This window comes from Meles meles, chromosome 12 (assembly GCF_922984935.1).
Source record: "Meles meles chromosome 12, mMelMel3.1 paternal haplotype, whole genome shotgun sequence".
Classification (NCBI taxonomy): domain Eukaryota; kingdom Metazoa; phylum Chordata; class Mammalia; order Carnivora; family Mustelidae; genus Meles; species Meles meles.
The window spans coordinates 35,561,927-35,588,999 of NC_060077.1; the positions used below are offsets into that span (position 1 = coordinate 35,561,927).

The 27,073-nt window shown below is 41.0% G+C and overlaps 1 protein-coding gene across 4 annotated transcripts in view; it reads left to right on the forward strand.

Moving 5' to 3' along the window:
• The window catches only part of PIEZO2 (piezo type mechanosensitive ion channel component 2), a 456,862-nt gene that overhangs the window by 70,996 nt on the left and 358,793 nt on the right, over window positions 1-27,073 (forward strand). For all 4 annotated transcript variants that reach the window (XM_046025850.1, XM_046025845.1, XM_046025846.1 and 1 more), the window contains exon 2: window positions 14,369-14,464. In XM_046025850.1, the coding sequence (XP_045881806.1) occupies window positions 14,369-14,464 (96 nt within the window). The remainder of the gene's footprint in view (window positions 1-14,368; window positions 14,465-27,073) is intronic.

Consider the following 27,073-nt stretch of genomic DNA (forward strand, 5'->3'; position numbering starts at 1 on the left):
TTGGGGCTTTCTGGGTCTGCAGCCTATGTCAGTTCTACCTCATGTCAAGTTGGATGCAAAGAACAATCCTTTTTGCACTTGCACCAAACCTTCCATGAGTTCCCCATGTCCCAGAAGGAGGCCATGCCGTGTCCTGCAGAACTTACACATCTGGCTTCACCTCCATGATCAGTGTTCTTCCTCTACTTACTCTCCACTTGTGAAGCCCAGACAGCATCATCCTCTCTAGCAGAGCACTTGTGCCCTTACCTGGACTCCTTAGGATCTCTTATTCTACCGCAAGAATCTATCACACAAAACATCCAAACAAATACTCTAAGAGACTCTGGTCCTAGCCACTAATCGAATACAAATATCTCCATCTTGTAATAAAACACGACAAGTCAGCCTTTTAGAGTTGCTAGACATGAAATAAAGTTAAAACATATACATCTGTCTGCCTGATGGTCTTCATCTGTAAACTGATCACATTCAGATTTGCCTGAGTGAGAAGACTGTCCTTACACCAGCTGCTGGTTAGGAATGAACAGGAAGGAAAAAGAGGGGCATGGGCTCGACCCTCAGGCTGTGAATGGTGGGGGATGGCAGGTGGAGCGGCTTGCTGGACTCACCCTGAATGAGTTCTGCAAAATGAAGGAAGTAATGGCCACTCTAGTGACCATGACTTCTGTGCCAGAAAGTGTTATCTCTGATTCATAGAAAGCTCCAGATTGATTCAGTTCAGTGTGTTTCCACATTCCTACATACTAGTGCATGGGCTTGGTATAATTTGCTGGAACCAAATTGTGCTCTTTCTCCATTGTAATTTCCCCCCTCCCCCTGCTTAATTGCAGTCAGAGGAGGCCCTGGGAAGAGGAATTTGGGGACTTCAGGGTATATTTCTGAAGAAAATGAGTAAGAAGAAAGTGGGAGTTTGCTTTCCATTATTCTCCAGGTTGTATTTTTAGGCAATCAGCTGCAAAAAATTAACAGGTTCCAGATGATAGCTGAGAAAACACCCACCAATCTGATCTTTGTGTGAGACAGAAGTGAGAAGAATGAGTTGTTCTTCAAGATTCTTTTGTGCCAAAGAAGGGCTAGTCAGCTTAAAATTACAGAGCAAGGTCAGGATGGTGTGCATTCAACTAGAAGAAATGACAACTCATAACCTCTGTGTCCCCAGCCTTGCCCTCCAGCTTATTTTATTACTATGAAGGTTTAGTTAATTTACTATGCTAGTTCTTACTGGTGTTAGGGGTCTTGCTGGCCATTGTGTGATTCAGCCCAAATCATGTAAGTGTAGGTTTGCAAGGTTCCTCCTGCCCATTAACTGAAAAAGAAAAGGAAGAAAACCTTGAGGGAGGCCCTGGAGGGTGTGTTTGCTTTTGTGTTGACTGGAAATGTTTTGTTCTCAACATTCCTGCTCCCATGTTTCTCCTCCAGCTCCCAAGATGGACCTCTAAGCCTCACTCAGATCACCCCCCTGTAGCGCTGTCCAGCTGGGAACTCAGGCTCGCTAGCAGAGAAGCGGCCCCGGGACAGCTCCTTGTGATTCATGCCATGGGTTATTTGAGCATTTCTAGTTGAACTAGCCTCTAGTAACATTAAAAAAATTATACCTGATAGAGTTTCTTTTTTTTGTGAAGGGAAGCTGAGGCTTGGGGTATTAATGGGTTTGCTTAATGCGGCTCTACTGGGATTAATATTTTGACTTTTTCTTCTGGTTATCACTAGTTAGGAGTCAAGTTATGAGGTTCAGGGAATGTTTGCTAAAGATGGACAGTGGAAAGCCCCTTGTCCCCACTTTATTAACCTTTTTATGAGGTTAATAAATGTTTTTCCATCTTGGAGAGCTGACCAAAATTTCATAGAGCCTCTTGTGATGAAGTAGGATTTTCACTGAATCCCTTTGTGAGAAATAATGCTTAAGACTTGGAGTTTAACTTCACACACCTTTTTCTTCCCACAGAAGCTCCCTGGAGCTTCACTTCTTTGTGACAGAAAAGGTTTATGGTTTAAGAAACTCTTCTTTCTTGGGTGTCTGTGTGGCTTAGTTGGTTAAGCAACTGCCTTCAGCTCAGGTCATGATCCCGGAGTCCTGGGATTGAGTCCCACATTGGACTCCCAGCTCCATGGGGAGTCTGCTTCCCACTCTGACCTCCCCTCTCATGTTCTCTCATTCCGTCTATGTCTCTCTGTCTCTCAAATAAATAAATAAAATCTTAAAGAAAAAAAAACAAACTCTTTTTTCTTGTCTCTTCCTGGATGCCTGAGAGAAAATTATTACCCTCCCCCCATTTTTTTTTTTTTCCAACAGACACTTCCATCTCATTTGATGTTTTTGTAGCCATGTCATTATGTCAGCCAGATGGAGTGTTGCAGAATGATCTATCTGGTGAAAGCTGGTGAACATTTACACCATAGTCAGTTATAATAGCTCTTCTCTGACCCTTCTGTTTTTAAGGGCAGTGGGAGTTCAACCTTTCATCTCTGTATTCATTCTGTACAGTCATGGTGTGCTTATAATGTGTGAGGTACTATACTAGGTTTCCAAAGACACAATGATGGCCAAGCCCTGATTTTAAGGGGCTTAAACAAGAAAGTAACATGTTTACACGGGAAAATTCTACCAGGCTCTCTGTAGTCAAGGCATGAGAGTGAGAAAGCCAAATGTTGTGAGTATGCAGATATGGAAGAGATTACTTTATCTTAGATTTGATTTTATTTTAAAATACAAAATACACACGTAATAGGGAACTTTAACATAGTAAGATAAAAAGACAGTGTTCTCCCTCCTTCAGTGTCTTTTCTCAGACGTGATCCCTGGTAGTAATCTGATATATTCCTAAAGATGTTCTCAATGTGTAGTAGGGGTAGTGGAGTGCAGTGGGGAAGAGTACAGATGCTGGAGTCGTCCTGGGTGAAGGATCCCTGAGTGGAATTAAATCCCAATTTCATAAGTGAAGCAGAGAGAGTCAAGTATCATATGGTTTCACTTATTTGTGGAGCATAACAAATGACATGGAGGACATTGGGAGATGGAGAGGAGAAGGAAGTTGGGGGAAATTGGAAGGGGAGATGAACCATGAGAGACTATGGACTCTGAGAAACAACCTGGGGGTTTTAAAGGGGTAGGGGGTGGGAGGTTGGGGAAACCAGGTGGTGAATAATAGGGAGGGCAGGTATTGCATGGAGCACTGGGTGTGGTGCAAAAACAATGAATACTGTTATGCTGAAAAAAATAAATAAATAAATAAATAATCCCAATTTCACCTAGACCATGGACAAGTTACATATCATTTCAGAGCCTTAGTTTCCTGAAAGTGGGGGATATAGTTAATATATACCTCTTAGACCTGTCCTATTCTATACAGTTTTATAACCTGTTTTTTTTAACCATGTGTATTATGAACATGTGTTAATGTTCATTCACACGTGCAAAAATCATTCTTCGTGAATGTTGCACAGAGTTGCATGGTGTGACTGACAATCCTTATTGAATTATCCCCTTGTGGCTAGATATATATAATTTTTTATTCGGAAAAGTTTACTTTTTTAATGGGATAATTAAGCCATTCTCTGGGAGGAGACAAACATCTGAGCTAGGTGGAAGGGTGCTTAGGAATTTGGAATACACTCTCTTGGGCAGAGATATTCACAAGCTGGCAAAGAAAGAGGCAGGGATTTATTTACTCGCTCAGTAAATATTTACTTAATCCATATTGTGTTTTGGGATAGAAACTGGAAATAGAGTAATGAATTGGAAAGAGCCCATGTTCGAAGGTGGCCTAGGGCCTGGTGGTATGCATGTTTAGGGAATGGCTAACTGGGGGCTCTGGCTAGAACAGAGGTTTATTCAGGGAAGTGCATTGTTGCTAGAGCTTTTTCAAGAGATAGGCCAATAGGCCAATAGAAAAATAGCTTTTTCAAGAAATAGGCCAATGCAGGGTTCTGCAGCCTCCCTGTTTCCTCATGAAATATTACCAAGTGACTTGGTCAAGACTTTTGTAGAGGTAACCAGACCTCTGTAGACTTTTGATATGAACAATGGAGCTTAGCTTCATAGTGGCTCATGATTTACACCTGCACTTTGGAGATAGATCACGATACCCAATCTCATCTGGGGGGACACTGGGGAAAGTTCCAATCTGTTATGGATCCTCTAGTAAATACAAGGCATAATGATGGATTAGGAAGAATAAAATGTCATCTTATTCCTGGAAATATAGGAGGTCCAAGACTAATCTACCTACTGACCAAAAATCAAGCGCGTCATCAGGTCAAGGTTGTGAGCCAATGAAAACACCTGGAGTAAGCTTAAACACATTACCGGAATTGTTACTCTCATCTCCAAGTAGAATACCCTGTGAACAATTTTTAAAGTACCTTAATTTTATAAGGCAGGAGAATGTACATGGATACTGAAAAGAAAGGAAGTAAGGAAGAGAGCAGGAAAGGCCAAGGCCGTCTGTGGAGTGGGATGTGGTTGGGTGGGCAAGCCCAAACATCTCTTTGGTCTGTTCACCACAAGGATTCTTTCATACCCGCTCCATTCTCAGAGACAGATTTTGTGGGCAATCAGCATTTGAAGTGATAAAGAAGGGACTAAATCCAAGGTCAAATGTTCTGCGGTTAGAACAAAGAGATTTGGCAGAAGAGGCTAATCTTGAGGCATCAGTCCAGTTCATTGCTATTTTGGATATTGTTCTGGGAGCGAGGATTTTACACCATTGTCCGAAGCTGTTCCTCTTTAGTGTGGTGTCATAAGCATAAAGCCCAGACACAGTCAAGGGCTGAATTCATGCCATGAAAGGTGTGTCTACTACTTCTCTGGCACCAGAAATACTTGGAAGCCAATAACAATAGGCCTATAGATGGCAGGGAAGAGGGTGTTCCCAGGAAGAAGCAGGCAGGATGTACAAGTAAATTTGTCAAGATAAAAATGGTCATTTTTCATCAGTTTTGAGCCATATTCGTTGTTGAAAAAAGTATAGCATCAAGCAGCATTCTGTGCTCAAGATGGAAGAAGCTTGACTTTAGCAAACTGCACTGATTTCTTCTTGTACTAGTGTGCATGTCAGACCACGAAGGATGCTGCGGAGAATAATGGAGAATATTCTGCAAGCCACAAGGGAAGCCTACACACAAAATTCCTAAGTCCTTCAAAGAAAGAACGTGCGGCAGGCAGTAAATCATTCCTGTTATTAAAAAGCCATTGCTGCTTACACAAAGTCTACATTTATACATGTACCAATCAGTGTTCCTGCCCTGGCTGTCCAACCTCATCCCCACACCCACTTTCCATAGCTGCTGTCTCACGTTGCTTACAGATAGGATGGCACTGTGGTTGATTCTCTTATTTCCGAAATGGAAGTGATGTTTATTTTTCATTTGTAACACAGTTTGACTCTTATGAACTTGCTACTATTTAACTATTTACGACCTGTCTAATTCAGTGGTTCAACCTAATAGTTTAGAGATACTGACACCCACGTGGTGGAGGGTGAGTTTCTAAATCTGAAGTCTCCATGAGTCTGTAAAGGTCTTGTGAAAGGTTGTAGATTAACAAGTCTAAGTAAGCAAAAGTCGAGTAAGGAGCTTTGCTTTATGATTAGGGTCCTAAGCATGTCTCTGAGATTTTTCAGGGGACCAGTGATGTAAAAATCCCGCTACAGTGAATTTGTCATATAGTAGAATTTATATATTTTAGGAAGAGAAGTTAACCTGTGGGAAAATTACAGAAAAGTAGCATTAATTAAAAATAAGTAAGATCGAGTTCATGAAGGCAGAGTTAATTAAAAGTCAAAAGCTGGAACTGAAAGTGAGTATAAATTAAACATGAATGACAGTCAGCTCTCTTTAAGAATAGTGTTTTAACTGAGGAAAATAAGTTTTTAAATTCTCACAATCTTTTTTACAGGCTAAGGCTTCATTGTGATCAATAATTTGAAAACTTAAAAGAGGATCTATGTTCTGCTAGTAAAAGACTGCTGGAGAGGTATAATGACCCCTGGCTTTGTAAATTGTTCAGTTACACAGAAGTGAATTAAGACTGAGTTAAAAGGTACATTCCTCCCCAGAGAAAAAATGTGAGTATGAAGGAGGAGGAGTGATTTCTAAATCAGTAAACACAGTGACATGAATCTGAGCAGGCTAGCCTCATCTTCCCTCTGGGTTTCCCAGTCTGCGAACACTGACTCTCCTCTTCCATAGATTAAAAAAAAAGCTACCAAAATGAGTGGGTGAATCAACAGTTGCAAAGTCTGACCTTTGTCAGCATTCACCCGCCCACCCTGATGTCTAATCCATCACCGTGGTAAGAGAACAAGTTTTATTTGGCGTAATCTGAGGAGCTGTGAATTTCAATGCAAGGCTCTTCATACTCCTGATGCAATAAATCTAATTCCTAATATAATTTTTCAGATAGCTTAAGGAACTGTTAGCATAAAAGCTTTGTTTCCTCATTTGCAATCACAGGAGATGATCTGTGCTGTTATTCTCTTGGATCCCAGGGAGTTCCTTAGCATGAGTAGGGTCAAGCTCGAACAGAAGGATTTCCAGTTTAAATATGACAAATTTCTGTGGGAAAACTTATGAAATGGTGAATAACATATAAAAAATATTTATAAAAGAGCGAAAAGAGCACTGTATTCTTTCATTTGTCTTATGCAAACTGTACAATCAATCAGGATGAGTTTAGAAAACTCATTTAAACTGTTAGTATGATAAGTAATATTTGTTGATGTATATTCAATTAATTAAAACAGAAAACAGAATCATTCCTTTTTATAAGAATTTAAAAGGCAATGCCTGTTTAAATTCATAGGCCAAAAAAAAAAAAAATCCAACTAAGATTTTAGTGACTCCTGGTTCAACTCATATTTTACAGACAGTACTCCCGGTTATTTTGTATAAGTAGAAAACTCAGTCCAATGGCTTCTATCGTTTATAAATAAGATGCTTTCATCTGATTTTTCCTTAAACTGGCTGAGAAATTTTAGCAATGGTTATGATAGTAGTGGTTATGATTTTCTGCTACGACTGGGTTCTAAGACCTTGCCATCCATTACCTTATAAAAGTCTTATTGTCCTTGATGCTTTATTCTAAATTTACATTCTTTTAACCAATTTCTTTAATGAAATTAATGTACAATATCATATTTCTCTTCTTTTCCAATTTTTCTGAGATATCATTGACATAAAACATTGTGTAGGTTTAAGGTATTTAGTGTGTTGCTTTGATATGAAGACCACTGTGATTATTGATGAAGTTTTAGAATATAAGTGAGGTTCAGTGGGGTAGAGTCTGGAGCTGACCACCAAGAAAGTATTCTTGAGATGTCTTTGGTGCAAAATGGTGGTTTATTAAAGCACGGGGACAGGACCCGTGGGCAGAAGGAGCTGCTGCTGAGCCTGGTTGTGAGGACCATGAGGGGCTAGCTAGCTGTTGGGAAAAGTTCATTTATTACCGTCTAATGAAACCTTGGTCACGAGACCCTTCAGATGTATATCCGTGGGCCATATGCTTGGGGATGATTGCCAGCATGTATCTTGGAGGCTTGAGATGAAGTTTCCAAAGGAATTTTTATATGTTAAAGTAGACTTACAGGATCCTGGTTGGGGGTGGAGGGTCAGGCTAGGATTTCGCCTTTTGCCCTTAGCAAAGTATTAAGGTGGAAGCAGTTGAGTCCCTAGAGGACTGTCACTCTGCCTGTTTCAAGGACTTGTCAGTGGCTCTAGGTAGTAAGGAAATTTAATAACTTTTCTTCTGCCTTTGTTTCCCGCATCAGTACAGCTAACACATCTGTTGAGTCACATCATCACTGTTTCTTTTTTGTGGTGGGATACTTCTATTTCTCGAAGTGTGAGAAATACAGGACTGACAGATTCAGTGTTACACTGACAAACTCCCAGCACCAAAGTCACCGTTCATACATCTCTGGGACAACATGTAATGGTAAATATAGGGACTTCCCCCTATAATGTATTTCCTTCTTTGAAAATTATTTCTATCAGCCTTTTGTAGCACAAATGTATGAACCTTCCTAGGCTATGCATGAAGAATATGATGCAGGTGTTACCTGATAAAAGCCTGATAAAAATAAGTGTGCAAGCCCGTGTCTTGGCTTTTATGCGCTGTTGTGGAAGAGACCTTCTGCTAGGATTCTTCCTGATGAAATTACTTCTGTAACTTCCCGAAGGAAGCTACTGGGACAAGACCTTTCATCCATGTGGAGGTCAGACATAAAGGAAACAGGAAAAGCTCAGGGCACTGGGTCTTAACTGTCAGTTCTAAAGCACCACTTACTCAGACGTTTGTAACTTTAACCGGATGTAAACCACAGGAGTGTATAATGGGGAAAATAATTCTACACAAATAGGCAATGAATCAGGTGACCGAACAGCCTTTTTCCTGTCTCTCATTTCTTTGAGAGTTTTCCTTAGGGAACATCTACCATTGTTTAATTTTTTTTCCTACTTCATGATAAATATTTGCAATTGATTCTCTTGTCATTTTTAAAAATAAAATAAAATAACCAGGATTCCAAGAGGACATCCTTTTAAAAGCAACTGATTGCTTTAGAGTCAAGAAGAAAAATATTAAAAGTACGAACGAACAAAAATTTTTGAGGGCGCCTGGGTGGCTCAGTGGGTTGAAGCCTCTGCCTTAGGCTCAGGTCATGATCTCAGGGTCTTGGGATCAAGCCCCAAGTCGGGCTCTCTGCTCAGAGGGGAGCCTGCTTCCTCCTCTCTCTCTGCCTGCCTCTCTGCCTACTTGTGATCTGTCTGTCAAATAAATAAATAAATAAATATCTTTAAAAAATAAAAATAAAAAAAATTTTTGGACTCACCGAATTGACAGAACTGTTTGTCACTTGATATTGAAGTTGCTTATTCTGAGTGCTGTGTATCTACTCCTCTGGCAACTGTTAAAATAAACAAAGCTCCTGGAGGCCTTAAAGAGCATTTAGAATGTACTTAGTTGAAATGGAGATGTGAAACATTTAAGGAATTATCTCCCGGGTCATTAATAGTGAGATGTTGTTTGGCCTTGCTAAAGGGTATGAAGGAGGTAGGAGATCACATCTGGCTAAAACTTCAGCTCTGAGAGCACTTACCTTTAATAACATATTCTAAAATCATTGCCATCAACTATTATGGAAAGGCAAATTAAAGTGTGCATAAACTTCTCCATGATCTTATCGTAATGATGGGGAAATTATTATACAGACGGTCCTGGCTTGACGATGATCAAACTTAGCGATTTTTAGACTTTACGAGGGTAGTAAAAGCAATATGCATTCAATAGAAAGTTATTCTTTTTTCTTTCTTTCTTTCTTTCTTTTTTTTTTTTAATTTGGAATTCGGATCTCTTCCTGGGCTCACAACCAGCTGTGCAGTGTTCTCCCATGATGCTGGGTGGCAGCAGCTGCTCCCAGGCCCCGGGAGTGAGCAAGTGGGAGGGTTATATTCTTACCATTCTGTATCCACACAGCCATTGTGTTTGTCACTTTCAGTATGGAAGTCAGTCAGTTACATGAATGAGTCAACATGTGGTTATACAATCCGCTTTGTGTCAGATGATTTGCTCAACTGTAGCACACCCTGCATATATTTAAGGCAGGCTAGGCTGAGCTATGATACTCATTCAGTAGGTTAGGTGTATTCAATGCATTTTTGACTTAGGATATTTTCAGTGTACTTTGGTTTTAGTGGGGTGTAACCCTACTGTAAGTCAGGGAAGATCTTACACAAACTACAACCAAGTATTTTTATAAATGTTACATGACCATCTTAACAATTTCATACTTGCAAGAGATTTCCGCGTTCTATTTTGGTAAACTAAGTTGTCAAAGTCAAATCATTTCCTTCTTGGAGAGTTTTTTTTGCCAAAACTGCTTACCAACTTCTATCTTTAGAAAATGAAGTTTGTTAATGAGGCGAGGTCAATTGTTTACATTTCAGATGATGGCATTAATGTTTATAAAGCACTCCACTTGATAACTTGTTGTTTCATTTTGTAATTGTGAACTCTCTAGGCTTGGCAAGTTCTTTTGTTGGGGAAATTCTTGTCAACTGTTGTCATCCCTTTGGCGAGGTTTCAACATGATTCTGGCGGGGTTAAAACCAGGTAGGAATAGTGGAAACGGCAGTGCGTTATTTACAAGATCAGAGAATCTTTCTCCTTTGAACAACTTGGTGTGCATTTCAAAAAACTGTACTGTCAATAGTCAGAATTTTGAGGCAGAGGGCAGAGGTCCGAGTGACCCGAGAGTGAGAGGTGCGGGGTATCCAGGAACGCTGTGCAGCAGATTAAGAGAGCTCCTCAGGAAGAGCAATGAATGTGCTCCTAAACAAAGACAACATCATGCTTGATAAAGGAACCATTGCTATTTGCCTTTTAAGGCTTTTCTAGCTCAAATATGTTTTATTGACAAGTTCAAAGGCATATTTTTGCTCTTGATGGAGATAAATCCCTTAGAAATGTCACTCAAAGTCCCTATCAGCTTGGGGAAGCTCTTGGGTAGCAACTTTATACATAAAAAGTAAAGTAGGGAATTCAGCAGTTGGGCTACTGTCATCAGTCAAATGGGATAATTTCAGGCAAAAATAAATGAAGTTGGGTTTTTGCAAGTGATTTGTTTTTGTTTTGTTTTGCTTTTAAGTTTGGGTATCTATTGCTGCATACAAATTACCGAAGTGTTTAGCAGCTTAAAGCAACACACTGAGTTTCTGGGAGTTAGGAAGCCAGGTGTGGCTTGGGGGGCTGGTGGCAGGGCACCTCTGGCACAGGCTGTCCCACAGGGCTGCTGCCATGGGGTTGGTGAGGACACAGGCCCCTGACTGTGGAGCTGCTTCCAAGTGAACTCTTATGGCTGGTCGCTGGTGAGGGCTAGCTACTGGCTAGCGACTACAGTCCCCTGCCGTATACCTCTCCCTGGGACAACTCACAACAGGGCAGCTGGCTTCCTTGACAGTGAGCAAGGGGAGAGGCAGAGGAACACCCACGATAGAAGCTGCCACGCAGTATCGCGATACTTATACAGTTTCTATTCACCGGAAATGAGTCATTAGTTCCAGACCATATTCAAGAGCAGGGGAGGACGTCCTGGCGCGATAACCAGGAGGTGGCGATTACTGGCGACCATTTGGAGGCTGCCTGTCACCCTGGGTTGTCCCTGTCCTCTCCTGAGGCTCTTCGGACTTTGCTATAAATAATGATAACTGCAGGCTGCGATGTGGGAAACCAAGAGCAGGCTCCTTTCCTCCCTGCCCCCGAAGTTAATCTTGGAGAATTTCTTCAGTAAATACATTTCCACCACGCATAATGTGAAACCTTATAGAATGAGGTTATAAAACGAAAACAGCAAGATCCATACAAGAGCGTTTGCCATCCTGTGGAGGCCGGTCTCTGGCTCACTGAACCCCTGAGGGTTAACTAGGGACAGGACGGACAGGTGAGGACATTTGTCATGCTGGGGCCATGATGCTTCCTAGTGATAGTGCAGCGTCGGGCACTAGACTCCCAGGCTCAGACCACCGCCTGGTTCCTTAGCTGCGCTTTCTGCTTTTTCATGTGTTGAAAGGGAGTAATAATGGTCTGTGTAAAAGGAGGATAGTAATAGTATGTGTTAACGTACATGAAGTGTAGCCATCGGGGCTTGACACAGAGCAAGCACATTGCTGTAAGCTATTAATGAGATAAATTACCAGCAGATGGGTCCCTGACAATGCTCCTTAAAGGGCTATGATCATACAAGTGAGTTCTGTTTTGTTTTTACCCAGAAATACTCAGAAATACCCAGAAATTTGCTGTGTAATACTAATTTCAATGTTGCAGAAATAGCCTAAGACTCAAAAGAAAGACACATTCCACTTGATTAGGTGTTTATTTTGTTTATTGTTGTTGAAATGTCAGCTGTGACATTTTTATGTGACCATGCCCTGATTTCCTTCCCACATGCCCTCATGCCTTTCTCATTCCATTTCATTCATTTATTCACTCTTCCTTCCTTACCTGGGCATGAGCACCTCCTGCCCTGGGCTGTGGCGCTAGCAGAGATGGTCATGGGCATCTAACCAAAGCCTGCAACACTGAATGACAAGTGTTCTGGAAGAGGCACCAGGGAGTGAAATGCATCTGTTTGGGGAGGTTGTGGACATGGACTGTGACCCAGAAAAGGAAACTTGGGAGCCCTTTAGCGATATGCTTGGTGGAGGAAGGATGGGAAGGTGTTGCAGTTGGAGGGAGGAGTGCTGACACGACCTAGAGGCAGGAAGCAGCAAAGCATGGGGAAGGTGCTTGCAGTTTGGTGGGGCAGCTGTGCAGACCACGGGGTATGCATTGGTGGGGCATGGAGCTGCAGGTTGGGCGGGGAGCCTGGCTTGCAGACTTGAATTGAGGGTAACAACCGGCACTCAGCTGACACCTCAAAGTGACTGCCATCGCCTTCGGATCTCTGGCAAGTCCTCATCTGGGACTTTCCTGACACCTTGGGCTCCCTGCGGAGCTGTCTGGAGCAGGTCACGTAGGCGAGGCCTTCTTCTGCTCCAAGTCCCCTCTGGTACTCTCCCACAGATGCTTTGTCAGCAGGCTCGCCCACCTCACTTGTTGGCCTGCATCTCACTTTCTCCCAACAATGGTCTACCTTCAGTGCTTCTCCTGAATGCTGCAGCCAGTCCTCCTCCCCCCAGGGCCCCCTGCACCCCCCTTTCCCTGCTGACTTCCTGTTCACATAGCACTTGTCTTCCAGGGTTCCTTGTGATTGACTTTTTATCATGTTTGCTGTTTATCATACATTTCCCCCCCAAAATATAAGTTCCCAGAGGTAGAAGAGAATCTCTGTGGGTCCCAGCTTGTAGGACATGCTCAATAAATATTTGCCGACTGAATGAATCCCCAGATATATTTGAGTTGTTTTTAAGGAGCTTCCACTCTGGATGAGAAATAAGAAGCAGAAGTTAAATAAAATCTTACAAAGACAATTCAAACGTATGTTTTCATTTTTGTACATTGTCTCATTTATATATATTCCTATCAGCCCTATGAATAGTGTGAAAGTTTCTTCCCGGCTTGGATCTTTCATGAAGGAGGTTAGGAATGCCCATGATGGTAAAAAGCTGCAAATATGTGCATGATTCCTTTGGAATGAAAAAGCACCATTTCTGGCTTGCCTCCTTACCTAGCACACTAGGCCTCACTTTGCTCTACTGTGTCTCTGATTGCTGGCTTCGGGAGTAAGCCACCAAAAGCAAGGGCTGGGGGCTGGCTTATGCCATGCTCCTAGTGCTCAAATCCCCTCTCGAGCTAGCAACTTCTTGATCTGGTCTCCCTGTCTGGGTACCATGTCTCTTGCCCTCCATTTTCTCTCCTACCAACTTTTCTTCCAACGTTTACCACCTGCATCATCACTGAACCAGTTTCCTCATCCTGCAGACTCATTCTCAGTCCTTCTCATCTTTAGTTTTTCTTTAGTCATCCAATAAATTTATTTTTTATTGCTATAATGTGCTCATTTTCTTTCTTCATGGAACACTGCATGCTTTCTTCTCCCTGGATAATAATGAGGATGTTTATGGTAAAGGCTCATGTTTTGGAGGGTTTCCTGTGCATAAGATGCTGAGCCACAAGTATTATTATATATCGTTCTATTTATTCCTCGGAATGAGTCTATGAGTTAGAAACAGTTTTCAGGTCCGCTTCACAGGTGGGGAAAAGGGAATCTGGAGAGGGAAGGCACCCCCTTGGAGCAAATCTCTGGAGTTCCAGCTCTAAGACAAGCGATGCAGAAGAAGAAGCATGGGGTGGGAGCCTGGCAGACCCAAGGTACTTGGTCAAATCCTAGTTGGGAGATCCAGGTGAATGATTATGAGTCTTTCTGAGCCTGAGCATTTCTAACTTAGAAAATGAGGATTAAATGAGATAAATTGTGAAAAGCCCTGCCATGGAACACTGAACAAATATTCTTCTATTTTCTTTCTCTTCTGTCTCCTCTCTTCTGTGGCCAGCCTTACCTGAACATCCCAAACCCTCACCAGTCCTGTTGCCCTCTATATTTCTGTAGCCATTTTAATTTCTCCAGCTTTCTCCAATTGATGACTTGTTTCAGGACTGCCTTCATTCAGGTAGTTTATGGGTGTTGCCTTCTTGGCTAGATTTTAAGAGCAGGGGCCATGCATTTTAATTCTGCATTTCTTACGATGTTCAACATAGTGATAAACACAGAATAAATGCTCAGTTTTGACTTCCTAATCGACATACCCACTTGGGTTGCCATTGGATCCAGCGGTCCCTGATGCAGTAACCCATGCAGTTCTGTGCACCCTGGGCCCAGCAGTTTGCCATTATTAATGATGTTCTCCCTCTCTTCTCTCTTCCCAACTGCAGCGTGCGCGTTCCGGTACAATGGGCTCTCCTTTGTCTACCTCATCTACCTCTTGCTCATCCCTTTGTTCTCAGAACCAACAAAAGCAACGATGCAAGGTAAGAGATGGAAATGTAATGATCCCTACCTTGGGATGGTGCCCTGTAATGGATTACCATGTAATGGTAATGTGATGATCCCTACCACGCTATGAATGCATTTTGCTGGGCTGTTCAGTTCATCTTTATCTGATGGGAGAGATGCTGTCTGTGAATCATGCTGGTCCAGCCAGGAGCAGGCATGAAGCATTTGGGCGGCTACAAGTTAAGTAGGGTGGAGCTTGCTGGTGACATGTTTTTGTCCCTTACACAGTTGTCCTCCCATATGAGTTCCCAAGTAAGTCTTTACTGGCAGGCCTGTGATGTATCTGGAACATTTTGGCTAGTTGAAATGAACTCAATGCATTTTCAATAAAATAAGGCAGAGGGTAGAGCAACTTTGGCACACGCTTTGCATACTGGGTTGCTGGGGAGAATGTGGCAGGAGATGGAAAGGAGACAGAGCATCGTCTTACATTTCCAAGCTATGAAGCAGGAGAGCTGGGAAAGACCACGTCCCCTCATGACTTGTTTATACATCAGCTGAGATCTCTTACATATGCCTCCAATGAGTACTAAAAGAGAGTAACCCGAGTCCATGGGATAGTTTCTCAAGCATGTCACTGCAAAATTTTAGATCCATCTCCCATTGCTCTGCAAGAATCCGCAGGCACAGAAAAGAATGTGACTGTTTTTTCTAAGGCTCTCATTAGGAAGCATGGTCTGGCTTGTGAATTTATGTGTTTGAAGTCCTTCCACAGGTATAAACATTAAACTATACCCGATCAATTTAGTAGTTTAGTTTTCCAAACAATACCATGAGAAACAAAGACTGTGCCCTGTGTCTTAGGAGTCTGTGATGGCTCACTGTATGTATACTAATCTGGGAGAAAAAAAGGAAGTTGTGTTTAACCCCACTGTCTGCGTGGCATAGGAAAGGCCCTTGGTTGTCCTCAACTCATGGTGGTGACTCTTCAGGAAAAGAAGTGAAGACTTGGTGTACCCAGAACAGCAAAGAATGGCTCTGTCTTTCCCACCTCCCTCTTAACTATTGCATTTATAATGCATTCAGATGTTTCCACATCTGAATAGTTAGGGCCACAGATGCTATGATGACTTTCCTGTCTGAGGAAGAACCTGAGTGACAGCTCTTCTGAGTCACTTAAATCCTTAATGCAAAATGTAAAGAGGAGCTGAAGAAAAGTCAGTGTATCCAAATCCTCATCAGACCCCAACATCCCTGTTCATGGGACCACACGCAGTCTAGCCTCATTCGGACAGTTCGACGTTAGCAAACACATTGAAACAGACTAGTTTTGGGCTTCGGAGCCAAGATGATTAACATACAGGCAAGCTGTATTTCATGGCTTGGAGCTCTTGTTTCAAAAAAAAAGAAGGTATCATACACATTCAGGAGAAAGTGCTTTAAAAAGGAGATTCATTTAAATTATCTCTTGATTTATATCAAGGTGTCTGCTTATTATTTTATCTGGAAATCAGATAATGGGATTTTCCCCTTCAGACTTAGGGGACGGCACCTGGCTTTACCTTCTTCCCGGCTCACCAGCCCTGCTTTCCATCGGGGTGTTTCCGTCCCTGTAGGAGTTGGTGTAAGACTATATCCGAAGTGTGGGATAGTCAGCCCTTTGTTTATAGCTGGGTGCACTGGGGACTGATGTCAGGAAGCTCAGAGGTGAAACATAAAATCAAAAGCAAACAGCAGCTCTTCTCTGTGTAAAGCAATATCCTGAGTTAACAAAATGTGACTAGGTCAGTGCACAAACAAAGCACAATGACCCTCCACACGCATCTGCTGGTGCTGCTTCTGGTGCTGGAGAGGGAAGCCCAGGCTCAAAAGGGAAACCCACAGGCATCTTTCCAGTTAGGATTATGGATGCAGTGTTGCCATTACTTTCCTCTTTCCTGCATTTCAGTGCCAAGCAGTATGACTGATAGTCAAAAGAACCTCATTTATTTATTTGTTTATGGAAATGCAGGTGGTCTCTAGGACAGGGTGTAGAACTTGCAGTCCAGGCATTGGTAAATCTGTGTTTTAAGATATCCCATGCTGGGGACTTCTGGCCGTGCATAGTCTGGGACATCAAAGGCAATGGGGCATGGACGCAGGCAGTGATGGGTTTGGAAGAGTGACTGCCCTGTGGCTTTTCTGGAAGATGTGGGCTCACACATAATCGGAACTTCAAGTTCATGTTCACACACATTTCTCATGAATTGGTAAGAAAGTACATTGTCAGACTGAAAGAACCGTCAGCAACCTCCACACCACCTGCTCAAAGACAGTCTGCCTGAAACCACAAGTGAATTCGGACTGTCTCTGGAGCCAAAGGCATCTGCGTGCATTGCCGTTACCAGGACCACGAAATGACATTGGAACCCCCCCCCCCCCAACACACACACCCCGTATTGGAAGTGTAGTGCAGACGTGTAAAGTTACTCTGTGCCCCTCTGCCCTGCCTTTGGTATGTTGGATTTATTTTTCTCTTGTGGGATTATTTTTTCCTGTAAGTGTCTCCATAGAGGACCCAGCATGTGGAGGGAGAATTTCCCAGTTGTAGCTTGGAGGGTATTCCTGCGGCTTCGTTCTGGGATAGTTCTGAATGTAAACCCCAGTGTCTCCACCGTGGTCTGGGACAAGGATGTCTACTTATTTTGATGGCATTGGCCTCCGCAGCACCCAGAACATCAGAGTGCTGTGGGCATGCTCCCCATGGCTGTGACTTAGTGGAGATTTGCCATAAGGCTGGAGATGACTGCATCCTAGAGGAGGGATGATCGGGGGCAATTAGCAGTCATATGCTGAAATGGTATCAACTGAAAAAAAGAATCAGAGTAAGCATGGTGGCGTGGCCACTTCCTCAAGGCCCTCATTAGAACCCCTGGGGCAAGAGTGGGAGGAGCTTTTAGGAGTAACATGTTCCAGTGACCAGTGGTAGATAGAGGCCATTTCCACAATGTGCCTGCTGTCTCTTCCCAGTCACTGATGGGCGAGGCAGCTACCTGTCTCCTCCGGAGGTTTTAGGCGGTTCTTTCTTGGGTAGACCTGAAGTCTACCTGACTGCATAAGGATACCGAAGCTGACTGCATAGGGATACCCAAGCTGTCTATCCAACCCAGATCAAGATAGCAAGAATGAACAGATCCTGGAGTATTATAGTCATCAGAAGATAACATAGTTAGATTATAGTCATATTGTGATGGGATTGGCTTCAACGACATCATTTTGTGGGTCTTTTATCAATCTAGGATTTTAAAATTCTCATTTTTCTGTTAAAGATCTTCAGAGGTGTAATTATCTTAGGAGGATTGTATCAGTCGGGACCTAACCAGAAACCACAAGCCACTCTAGGTACTTTGAGAGGAAACGTGATGGAGGGGGTGGGTTACCAAAGACTATGGAAGAACCAAGAAGTCAAAAGGAAGGTTAGGGGACCTAGGTCTCAGCAGAGCAAGGAGGAATGGGGGGAAGAAGGGGGAGGGTTAGGAGTAGAACTCGGAAACAAGAGCCACCTGTGCATTTTTAGAACCATAGGAGGCAGTGAGGGAACAGATCTGTGCTGACAGGCCGTGACTGGCACTTTTCCTATTAGTCATGTGACTCAAATGAGACCCTTTCATGTTCAGTGTCAGCAGACTACCTATAGCTTTTCAAATGTGAGGGGTGGTGGTGGAGGGGATCCTCTTTCCCTTAATTCTGTTTTTCACCAGGCAAAATGTTCCTAGTTACTTATCAGTGATCCACCCTGCCCCCCACAACTCGATCCAGTTGGACATGTCCTGGAGGCACTTCCCCCTATCAGAAACTCTTTTAAGCCACGGTGTGCAGGAAGCTGAGGTGGAAATTTGGAATCCCCTCTGAGGATTGAGGCACCCATTCCCCAGGCCCCAGAAGGCCTTGTCTGTAACAGCGCACAGTGGAATCTTTCACTGGAAATTGGTGGCTGAAGGGACTCACACACACACACACACACACACACACGCACGCACGCACATGCATACGCATGCACACATACACACAGGCGTGCAAACCATCCCATGGAGAGTAGGCACCTTTGATCTACCATGGGTCAGTGTGCAATTAGTTCCCTCAAAGGACCTTTACCTCTCTTCTTGCCCTTTGAATTTCCCAGGCAAGTCATATTTCAGGGAAGCCTGTCCCCTGAGCTCATAGGGAATTTCTTGGAAGTCGCTGTCACTAGGCTTGGAAATCTTTCTACAATATTCAATCCTCTCGGCTCCTCCAACATTCTCTCTCATATCTTCCATGGGGCAGGGAACCCCAATTTGCCATGGGGTTCATTGGAAAATGAGGGAAGCCTGGTATCTCAGCTTTTTAGCGTTGAATCTGAAACTGAGCCAGAGCCCCACTTTAATACATTTATTTATTGAGTCTCTTTCTCTTCTAATACATAAACTTTAAGAAGGGGAAGATTTTGCTGTTTTGTTTACTACTGTATTTCCAGGACACGGAAACAATGTCTGGTGTGTAATAGGCAGTTAGTAAATATTTATGGGATGAATGAATGAATGAACTTATTCTCAGAGTCCCTCATTTTAGAAACATTTATAAAACAACTATAGTCCTATGCTTACCTCAGTATCCATAGTAGCAAACATCATAGAACAGTTTATTATGTATAACTGTCCTTCAGAGACAAAAGCTTAGGGTAGAATGGGCCATGGGACTTTGCTATACTAAATTTTATTGGGATCAGAGGATCGTAAGAAATTTAATAAATCAAGGTGTTTTATGCTCTTACTTAAAATTATAGGCATTTTATTTAAACATATAATACTGTAGGAAGGGAAATAAATCCTTTTCTGCTGTTTACCTAATGGTGTGCTTTGCATTCAGATTGACACTGCACTCCATTAAAGAGGAACTCGTAAATAATTAGCTGCAGGTAGCCCAAACATTCGAAGTTGAGGAGCTGTTAAGTTCTTTAACCAGACATGGGTTTCCTATTTCTTATGGCCTATTGAGTAGACCACATCAGCCAATATGGTGGAAGAGCTGTATTTTGTTTGGTTGGACTCTAAGTAATAAAACGTATGAGATACGGAAGAAGAGCATGGTAAATCCTCGGTATATATTGGCTAATAATAATATTATTATTATGAAGAACAACATCATTACTTGGAACATCAGAGTGAGCAAGATTTAGAAATCTCAATCTCGTGTGTATGACCATCACCAGTATTTATCTCAGGACTTTTCCTAGTGCTCTCTAAATGTTTAGTTAAGAATTATGTGATTTCCAGTCTTCCTTGCTAAGTAACATTCAAGTCAAGCAACCTGTTAATAGAGAGCCAATAGCTCTGTCTGTTAAGTGCATATTATTATTTGTATGCATGAGCTAGTTTAATTCTTGCAATGACCTTTGGAGGGGGCTGCTACTATTATTAAAAACTGTTATCAAAAATCTTTACAGATAGAGACTGAATTCCAGGTTGGTTGAGAATCAGGCTCTAGGACACACAGGTTCCTTGTGGGGGCCTGTGCCCTCCTAGCTACTGTGTTGTTCTGACTCATTCCCAGGACAGAACAAGGTCCTCTGGAGATCTGCAAGAGACAAGGGAAATCTAGTCACTTAATAAGTACTTGTTGGCTGAAAGATTACCAGGCTCTGTGTACATTGGTCTGGAGAAACAGTTTGAGTATATTTAAAGGAGATATTTGAATTTGCATTGGAGCAGATTGATGACATACATGTTATATTATTTAGAAAATATATCTTATTAAGTGTGACTGGCTATTTCTTTCAACACTATTCATTGGAAGACCACCATTTACACAGCACTGTGTTTGGATTTGTGGAGGATAAAAAGGAGAAGAAAACAGCGTTCTTCACTAGAGTAGCCTCCCAAACACACAGATATCATATCTCTTCGAATGAGATAACCTCTTGCAAAGAGGTCGTCTTTGGAAACCATATACTTACTCAGTGATGCTGTCATTTCTCTAAACCGATCCCACACTACTTCCTTACAGTTGTGTAAAGAGTTTGCCTTGAGTAAGCTCAATGGTAACAAACCATTGTCCTCTTAAGGTGGGTCTGATATGTACAACATTGGGTGTCAAGTCCAATGGGGGGAAAAAAACTGATGATGAAATTAGTCATGTCAATTTTAGGAAAAATAAAAAAAGATAAAAGAGTATTTAGTATAAAAAAAGATAAAAGAGTATTTAGTATAAACAAAGTATCTGAAGGTCATGCCTCATTATAAATGAGGTTTAAAGTTTCTTTGAGTGATACCCCAAAATGACAAATATATATGGAACATCTTTCAGTGATGGATACATGTAGAAGTAAGGATATATTACCTCTAGGAGGTCATTATGAAATGAGATACCCAGATGAGAAGAATCCTGAACGAAGCAGTGATTACTAGATTTGCTCTGGAATCTTGACTCTGATAGTTAAGTAGTGTCTTCTTGAGCCAGACCAGAGAATCAGATGTAATATCCTGAGATGTGGCTGAACTGAAGGTGTTAGTAATAGTAAAAGTAACCAACTTTTATGTCACAGGTACTGTTCCAAGCACTCCCTATATAGGAATTTAATTAAAAGATATAAAAATGATTTATTGAAAAGACAGAACCTCCATTCTGTGGGAAAGTGGTTCCTTTTTTCTGTGGGGGAAAAAAACCCACATTTATTGTGAACTAGATTATAAATCCATTTAACAAACTAGGAATACCATATACTAAGGTACTAGTATTATGACTATCTCCTCTTTATTAAGGCATGTGGGCAAGCCACATTAGTGAGACTTAATCATATTTTGGCCAGTCTAGGTGCCTGTTCTCCTTTGCCATCCCACTTCACCAAATCCTTCCATGTGTCCACAGGAGTCCTTCCCCTTAAGCTGGGATAGACTGCCTCCTTTCATGAACCTGACTGTAAATCCTTAGGTTTTTGACTCTGTAAATGTTCAGCGTCCAGAGCCTTTTTCAGTTGGTTCCAACAGGAAATTTTACATCTTTTCATATACTTTTCATAAATAATAGTTCTAATATTAGAGGTATACATCTAGCAGTAGCGTGAAATTTGCTATTTGCTAGAAATTGCTTCCATCTGCTTGTTTGGTTCTGCCAATAAGTTACCTTTGCTAATGTGTTCTTTTACAGGCTGGTAGATAAAAGCATCTTATCTTACTAACACTATTCAATAAGTACAGTCATTTGCTTATTAGGGGCTACTTGAATAGGAATTCTCCAAATTATAAGACAACAGCACTCTCTGGGCAATATTTACTGTTGACCTATGGTAAGAATAGCTTAGAAGCATTATCATCTCGTCAATTCACACATGAAATGTTTACATTACACACACACACACACACACACACACAAGCGTGCGCACACACACACACACACACGCACACACTAAGGCAAATAGAGATGATTGTTGTCTAAGGTGTGTAATTATTTCTAATGACGAAGTTATCTTCCTGTCTCTCCTTCCGAGGGCCTTCTTTCCAAATGTTCATCAAGATTGGGCAACCCCATGAGAGATCAGAACAAAACTCCCAGTGGTGGGGGAAAGGGAAGGACCTTGGGTATCTCTGCGGATCTTTCTTAAATTTTGTCTCTTCAGTTATGATGGTTAACTCCTCCTGGAATAGGTGAGGCACAGGTAGTGGGCCCACTTCTGTGTCCAGGTCAGTCAGATTGCCAGAGGAATAATGGAAATGCACATTGCTAACCACTTCCGGCTTTGCCCTCCAATATTTTTCAATATAGGGTTTTGTGGAGGAGACATTTTTCTTCCCTGTGATAAAAGGAGTGAGCCCCTGAAATACATTTTCTTTCCTAAAAACACTTTGTTTTGTTATTTTGAGCAAGGTACCAATTTGCCTGGTATAATTCCTTTTATTTACACACACAAATTACTAAGAACGTATTTTTTTTTTCTGGTCATTGGGATCTCTTTCAACATTTGTCAGGGGGATAGAGTTAGGGAGGGTAGTAACGGGGGGCTTCATTATGCCTTGGTGACGATGGTGAGCAAGTGAAGTTTTTAGTGGGCTGAGTTAACTTTTGTAAATAATCGCCCAAGTTATTCTAAGATGATAGGGGAGAAAAAAGATACTTTCTTCTATCCAGCTCTGAACAAGGGTCATAGTTTAGGAGGCAATTGTACTATACTAACCATAAGAAGTCAGTGTGTGTGTGTGTGTGTGTGTGTGTGTGTGTGTGTGTAAAATGATAATCATCATCAAAAGACCTTATTTTGAGGTTCTCACCCAGGATGGACTATGCCCGAATCACTCACAACACCCCAAGAAAAGAAGAATGATGTTCAGTTTGCCTACATGAAAAGTCAACGCGGTCTGCTAACTTGTCAAAATGTGTTTAGACGTCAGAGAGGAAATAGTAGCAGATATTTAAAACTGCCTGCATCTGGTTTTTGTTAAAAACACTGTTAAGTCTTTATACCATTAGACTTATTATTACTATATTTTATTATGTCATAATAAAGCAAAAAGCAAGAAAATATTTAATTGAGTAAATTATTAGGTGTTTTACTATGCATATCAACTCACCACCAAGAGGAGTGCTAACAAAAATAATGAGATGCTTGTTTCTTGGATTTTTGAATGAATTTATTACAGGTCCTTTTGGGGATGGTACAGATGTAATATTCTATTGTTTTGAATTTGGCAAACCCTTCTCAGTCAGACATAGGGACTTTCAGGGAATATACATGTAATTCTTGGCTCAGGAAATGTTGGTTCATGTTATCTTATGCCTAGGGATACGTTTTCAGAAGTGCCGCCGTTTTGCCTTTATTTGACTATAATATACCAGACCTGTAATATGGCTTCGGCTGTTGTTCAAATGCTGTCCTATCATTACAGTGAGGCAGTTCACCTGAACTGATACCAGTTTGTTGACCTCATCCTTAAATTACCATTCTTTTGTTTATTCATTTAACAAATATTTATGGGTGCCCCCCTCCCCATCGGGACTTGTACTGGGCAATTGGTAATATAGTAAGGTAGATAGTACAGGCTCTCTGTCCCTAGGATATGAATCCAGCTCTGCCATTTATTAATTGCATGGTCTTGGGCAAGTTCCTTACGTTCTCAGGAATCCTTGACACTGGTCTTAGGTATAATATTGAGAGACCTACATGTGGGGAAGTCGTGTTCATGGGAACCTAGTTCTGGGATATGTGCTGAATAGGTGGATAAGGAGCTCTAGAAATCATAGATCCTTTCCTACAGTTTTTATTGTAGTTGACATCACTGTTATATTGGTTTCAAGTGTATAACACAGAGTGACTCAGCATTTACATACATTATGAAGTGATCACCTCTATCCATCTGACCACCATCACTGTACGATGTCGTTACCATATTATTAACTATGTTCCCCATGTTCTACATTGCATCCCCATGACTTATTTTTCTGATAACTGGAAGTTTGTACTTTTACATCCTCTTCCCCTATTTAATCTATCCCCACCTTCCTCCAGCAACCACCAGATTGTTCTGTTTCTCTAAGTCTGCTGCTCATTTCTATTTTAGATTCCATATATAAGTGAAGTCATACAGTATTTGTTTTTCTCCATCTGACATATTTTACTTAGCACAGTATCCTTTAGGTCTACCTGTGTTGGCACAAATGGCAAGATTTCATGCTTTTTATGGCTGAGTAATATTCCACTATGTATCTATAGTGTGTGCATATTTTTTTCTTAATCCATTCATCTTTCAGTGGATGCTGAGTTTGCTGCCAAGTCTTGACTAAGTAATGCTGCAGTGACAATAGAGTGCATTTCTGTTTTTGAATTAGTGTTTTCATTTTCTTTGGATAAATATTTAGAAGTGGAATTTCTGGATCAGATGGTAGTTCTATTTTTAATTTTTTGAGGAACCTCTGTACTGCTTTACACAGTGACTGTATCAATTTACATTCTCACCAGCTGTGCATGAGGATTCCCTTTCCTCCATGTACACACCAAAAATGATATCTCATTGTAGTTTTGATTTGCATTTTTCTGAGGATTGAGGATATTGAGCCTCTTTTCCTGTGTCTGTTGGTCATGTGCAGGTTCTCTTTGGAGAGATGTCTATTCAGATCCTCTGCCCGTTTCTAAATTGGGTTGTTTGATCTTTTTATATTGTGTTGTATTAGTTCCTTATATATTTTGAATATTACTCTTGGTTATATCATTTGAAAATATCTTTTCACAGTCAGTAGGTTGCCTTTTTGTTTTGTTGATGGTTTCCTTTGCTATGTAGAAGCTTTTTAGTTTTATGTAGTCCCATTTGTTTAGTTTAGCTTTTGTTCGCCTTGACTAAGGAGACCAATCCAAAAAAACTATTGTTAAGACTGATGTCCAGGAGGGTTTTTTTTTTTTTTAATTGCCTATTTTTTTTCCTAGAAGTTTTATTGCCTATGTTTTTTTTTCCTAGAAGTTTTGTACTTCTGGTCTTATATTTAAACCTTTAATCCATTTCAGATTTTTTGGCATGTGTCTGTTGTAGAAAGTAGTCCTGTTTCATTCTTTCGCATGGAGCTATTCAGTTTTCCCAACACCATTTATTGAGGAGTCTTTTCCCCAGTGTATATTTTTGCCTCCTTTGTTGAAGATTGACTGTGTAAGTGTGGGTTTATTTCTGGGCTTTCTATACTGATGTGTGTGTCTGTTTTTATGCCAGTACCACACAGTTTTGATTACCATAGCTTTGTAGTATAGTTTAAAGTCAGGGAGCATGGTACTTCCACCTTTGTTCTTCTTTCTCAAGATTGCTTTGGCTATTCAGGGTTTTTTTTTTCAGTTCCATACTAAATTTTTGGATTATTTGTTACAGTTCTGTGAAAAATTCACATTTTGATAGGGATGGCAGTAAATCTGTAGATTTCTTTGGATAATATGGACGTTTTAACAATATTCGTTCTTCCAGTCCATGAACATCTTCCCATTTATCTTCAATTTCTTTCATCAGGGTCTTAGAGTTTTCAGAGAACAGGTGTTTCATCTCCTTGCTTTAATTTATTCTTCTTGATGCACTTGTAAATGAGATTGTTTTTAAAGTTTCTTTTTTCTGACAACTTATTTGTGTACAGAATTGGAACAGATTTCTGTATATTAATTTTGAATCCTATAACTTTACTGAATTCATTTATTACTTCCAGTGGTTTTCTGGTGAAGTCTTTAAGTTTTTTCTATATATAGTCCAGTGTTATCTGCACATAGTGACAGTTTTACTATTTTCAATTTCAATGTCTTTTATTTCTTCTTGTTGTCTGATTGATGTGGCTAGGACATCCAATACTCTGCTGGATAAAGTGGCAAGAGTGGACAGCTTTCAGCTTCTCATCATTTCGTATGATGTTAGCTTGAGTTTCATATATGGTTTCATATATGGACTTTAACTTAACTTAAAATAGACTCTATACACATAGACTCTATATACATAGACTTAAAATTTACTTATGTATATAGAGTCTTAAAATAGGATTTTACATATGAACTCATGGGAACCACAGACTAAATGTCTACAATAGATACACAAAGAATAGAGAAAGGAATACAGAGGTAACACTAAAGAAAGTCACCATATCACAAGGGAAGAGAGCAGGAAAAGAAGAAAGGAAAAGAGAACTACAAAAACTACCAGAAAATGATCAACAAAATGGCAACAAGTACATATCTATCCATTGTTTTAAATGTAAATGAACTAAGTGCTCCAATCAAAAGACATGGTGTGGTTGAATGAATGAAAATATAAGCCCAATGTGCTGCCTGCAAGAGACCCATTTCAGATCTGAAGAAACACACAGACTGAGAGTGAAGGGATGGAAAAAGATATTCCTTGCAAATGGGAATGAAAAGAAAGCTAGGATAGTAATACTCATGTCAGACAAAACAGACTTTAAGAGAAAGACAATAGCAAGAAACAAAGAAGGGCATTACATCATGAGAGCGGGGTCAATTCAAGAAGAGGATCTAGCATTTATAAATATTTATGCATCCAACATAGGAATGCCTAAATATGTCTAGCAAATATTAGCAGACATAAACAGAGACACCAACAGTAATACAGTATTAGTAAGGGACTTGAGTATCCCATTTCTATCAATGGATGGATCATCTAGACAGAAAATTGATAAGGAAACATCAGCTTTATTTTATTTATTTATTTATTTTTAAAATTTTTGAAGAAATTTTTGAAGAAAAGACTACCACATGCAGCACCTCATTTGGATGTGTCTGGAGTCTTAGAAGCTTGAGTACCCTCCATTCTCCTACAAATGGACCTGAGAGCTTGTTTGAAGGTTCTAGCAGGAGAGCACAGCTACTCGTATAGCCTTGACCGAGAACGGTCCTCTCTTCTATCCAGGAAGGTCGTCCTCTTTGACTGAGTGCACAGCTTTGGGAGGGACACACATGGCAAGGTGAAGGAGAAAGGGGATACCTGCCTAGTTAGCCAGATCAGCCGAATCAGCCCTGGCCATCAGTGGGGTGACAGATGTCACAGCCAGATCGTCCTCACATCCGAAACATCAGCTTTAAACAACACATTAGACCAGAGGTGTTTAATAGATGTTTACAGAACATTCTATGCCAAAGCAGCAGAATACAGCATTCTTCT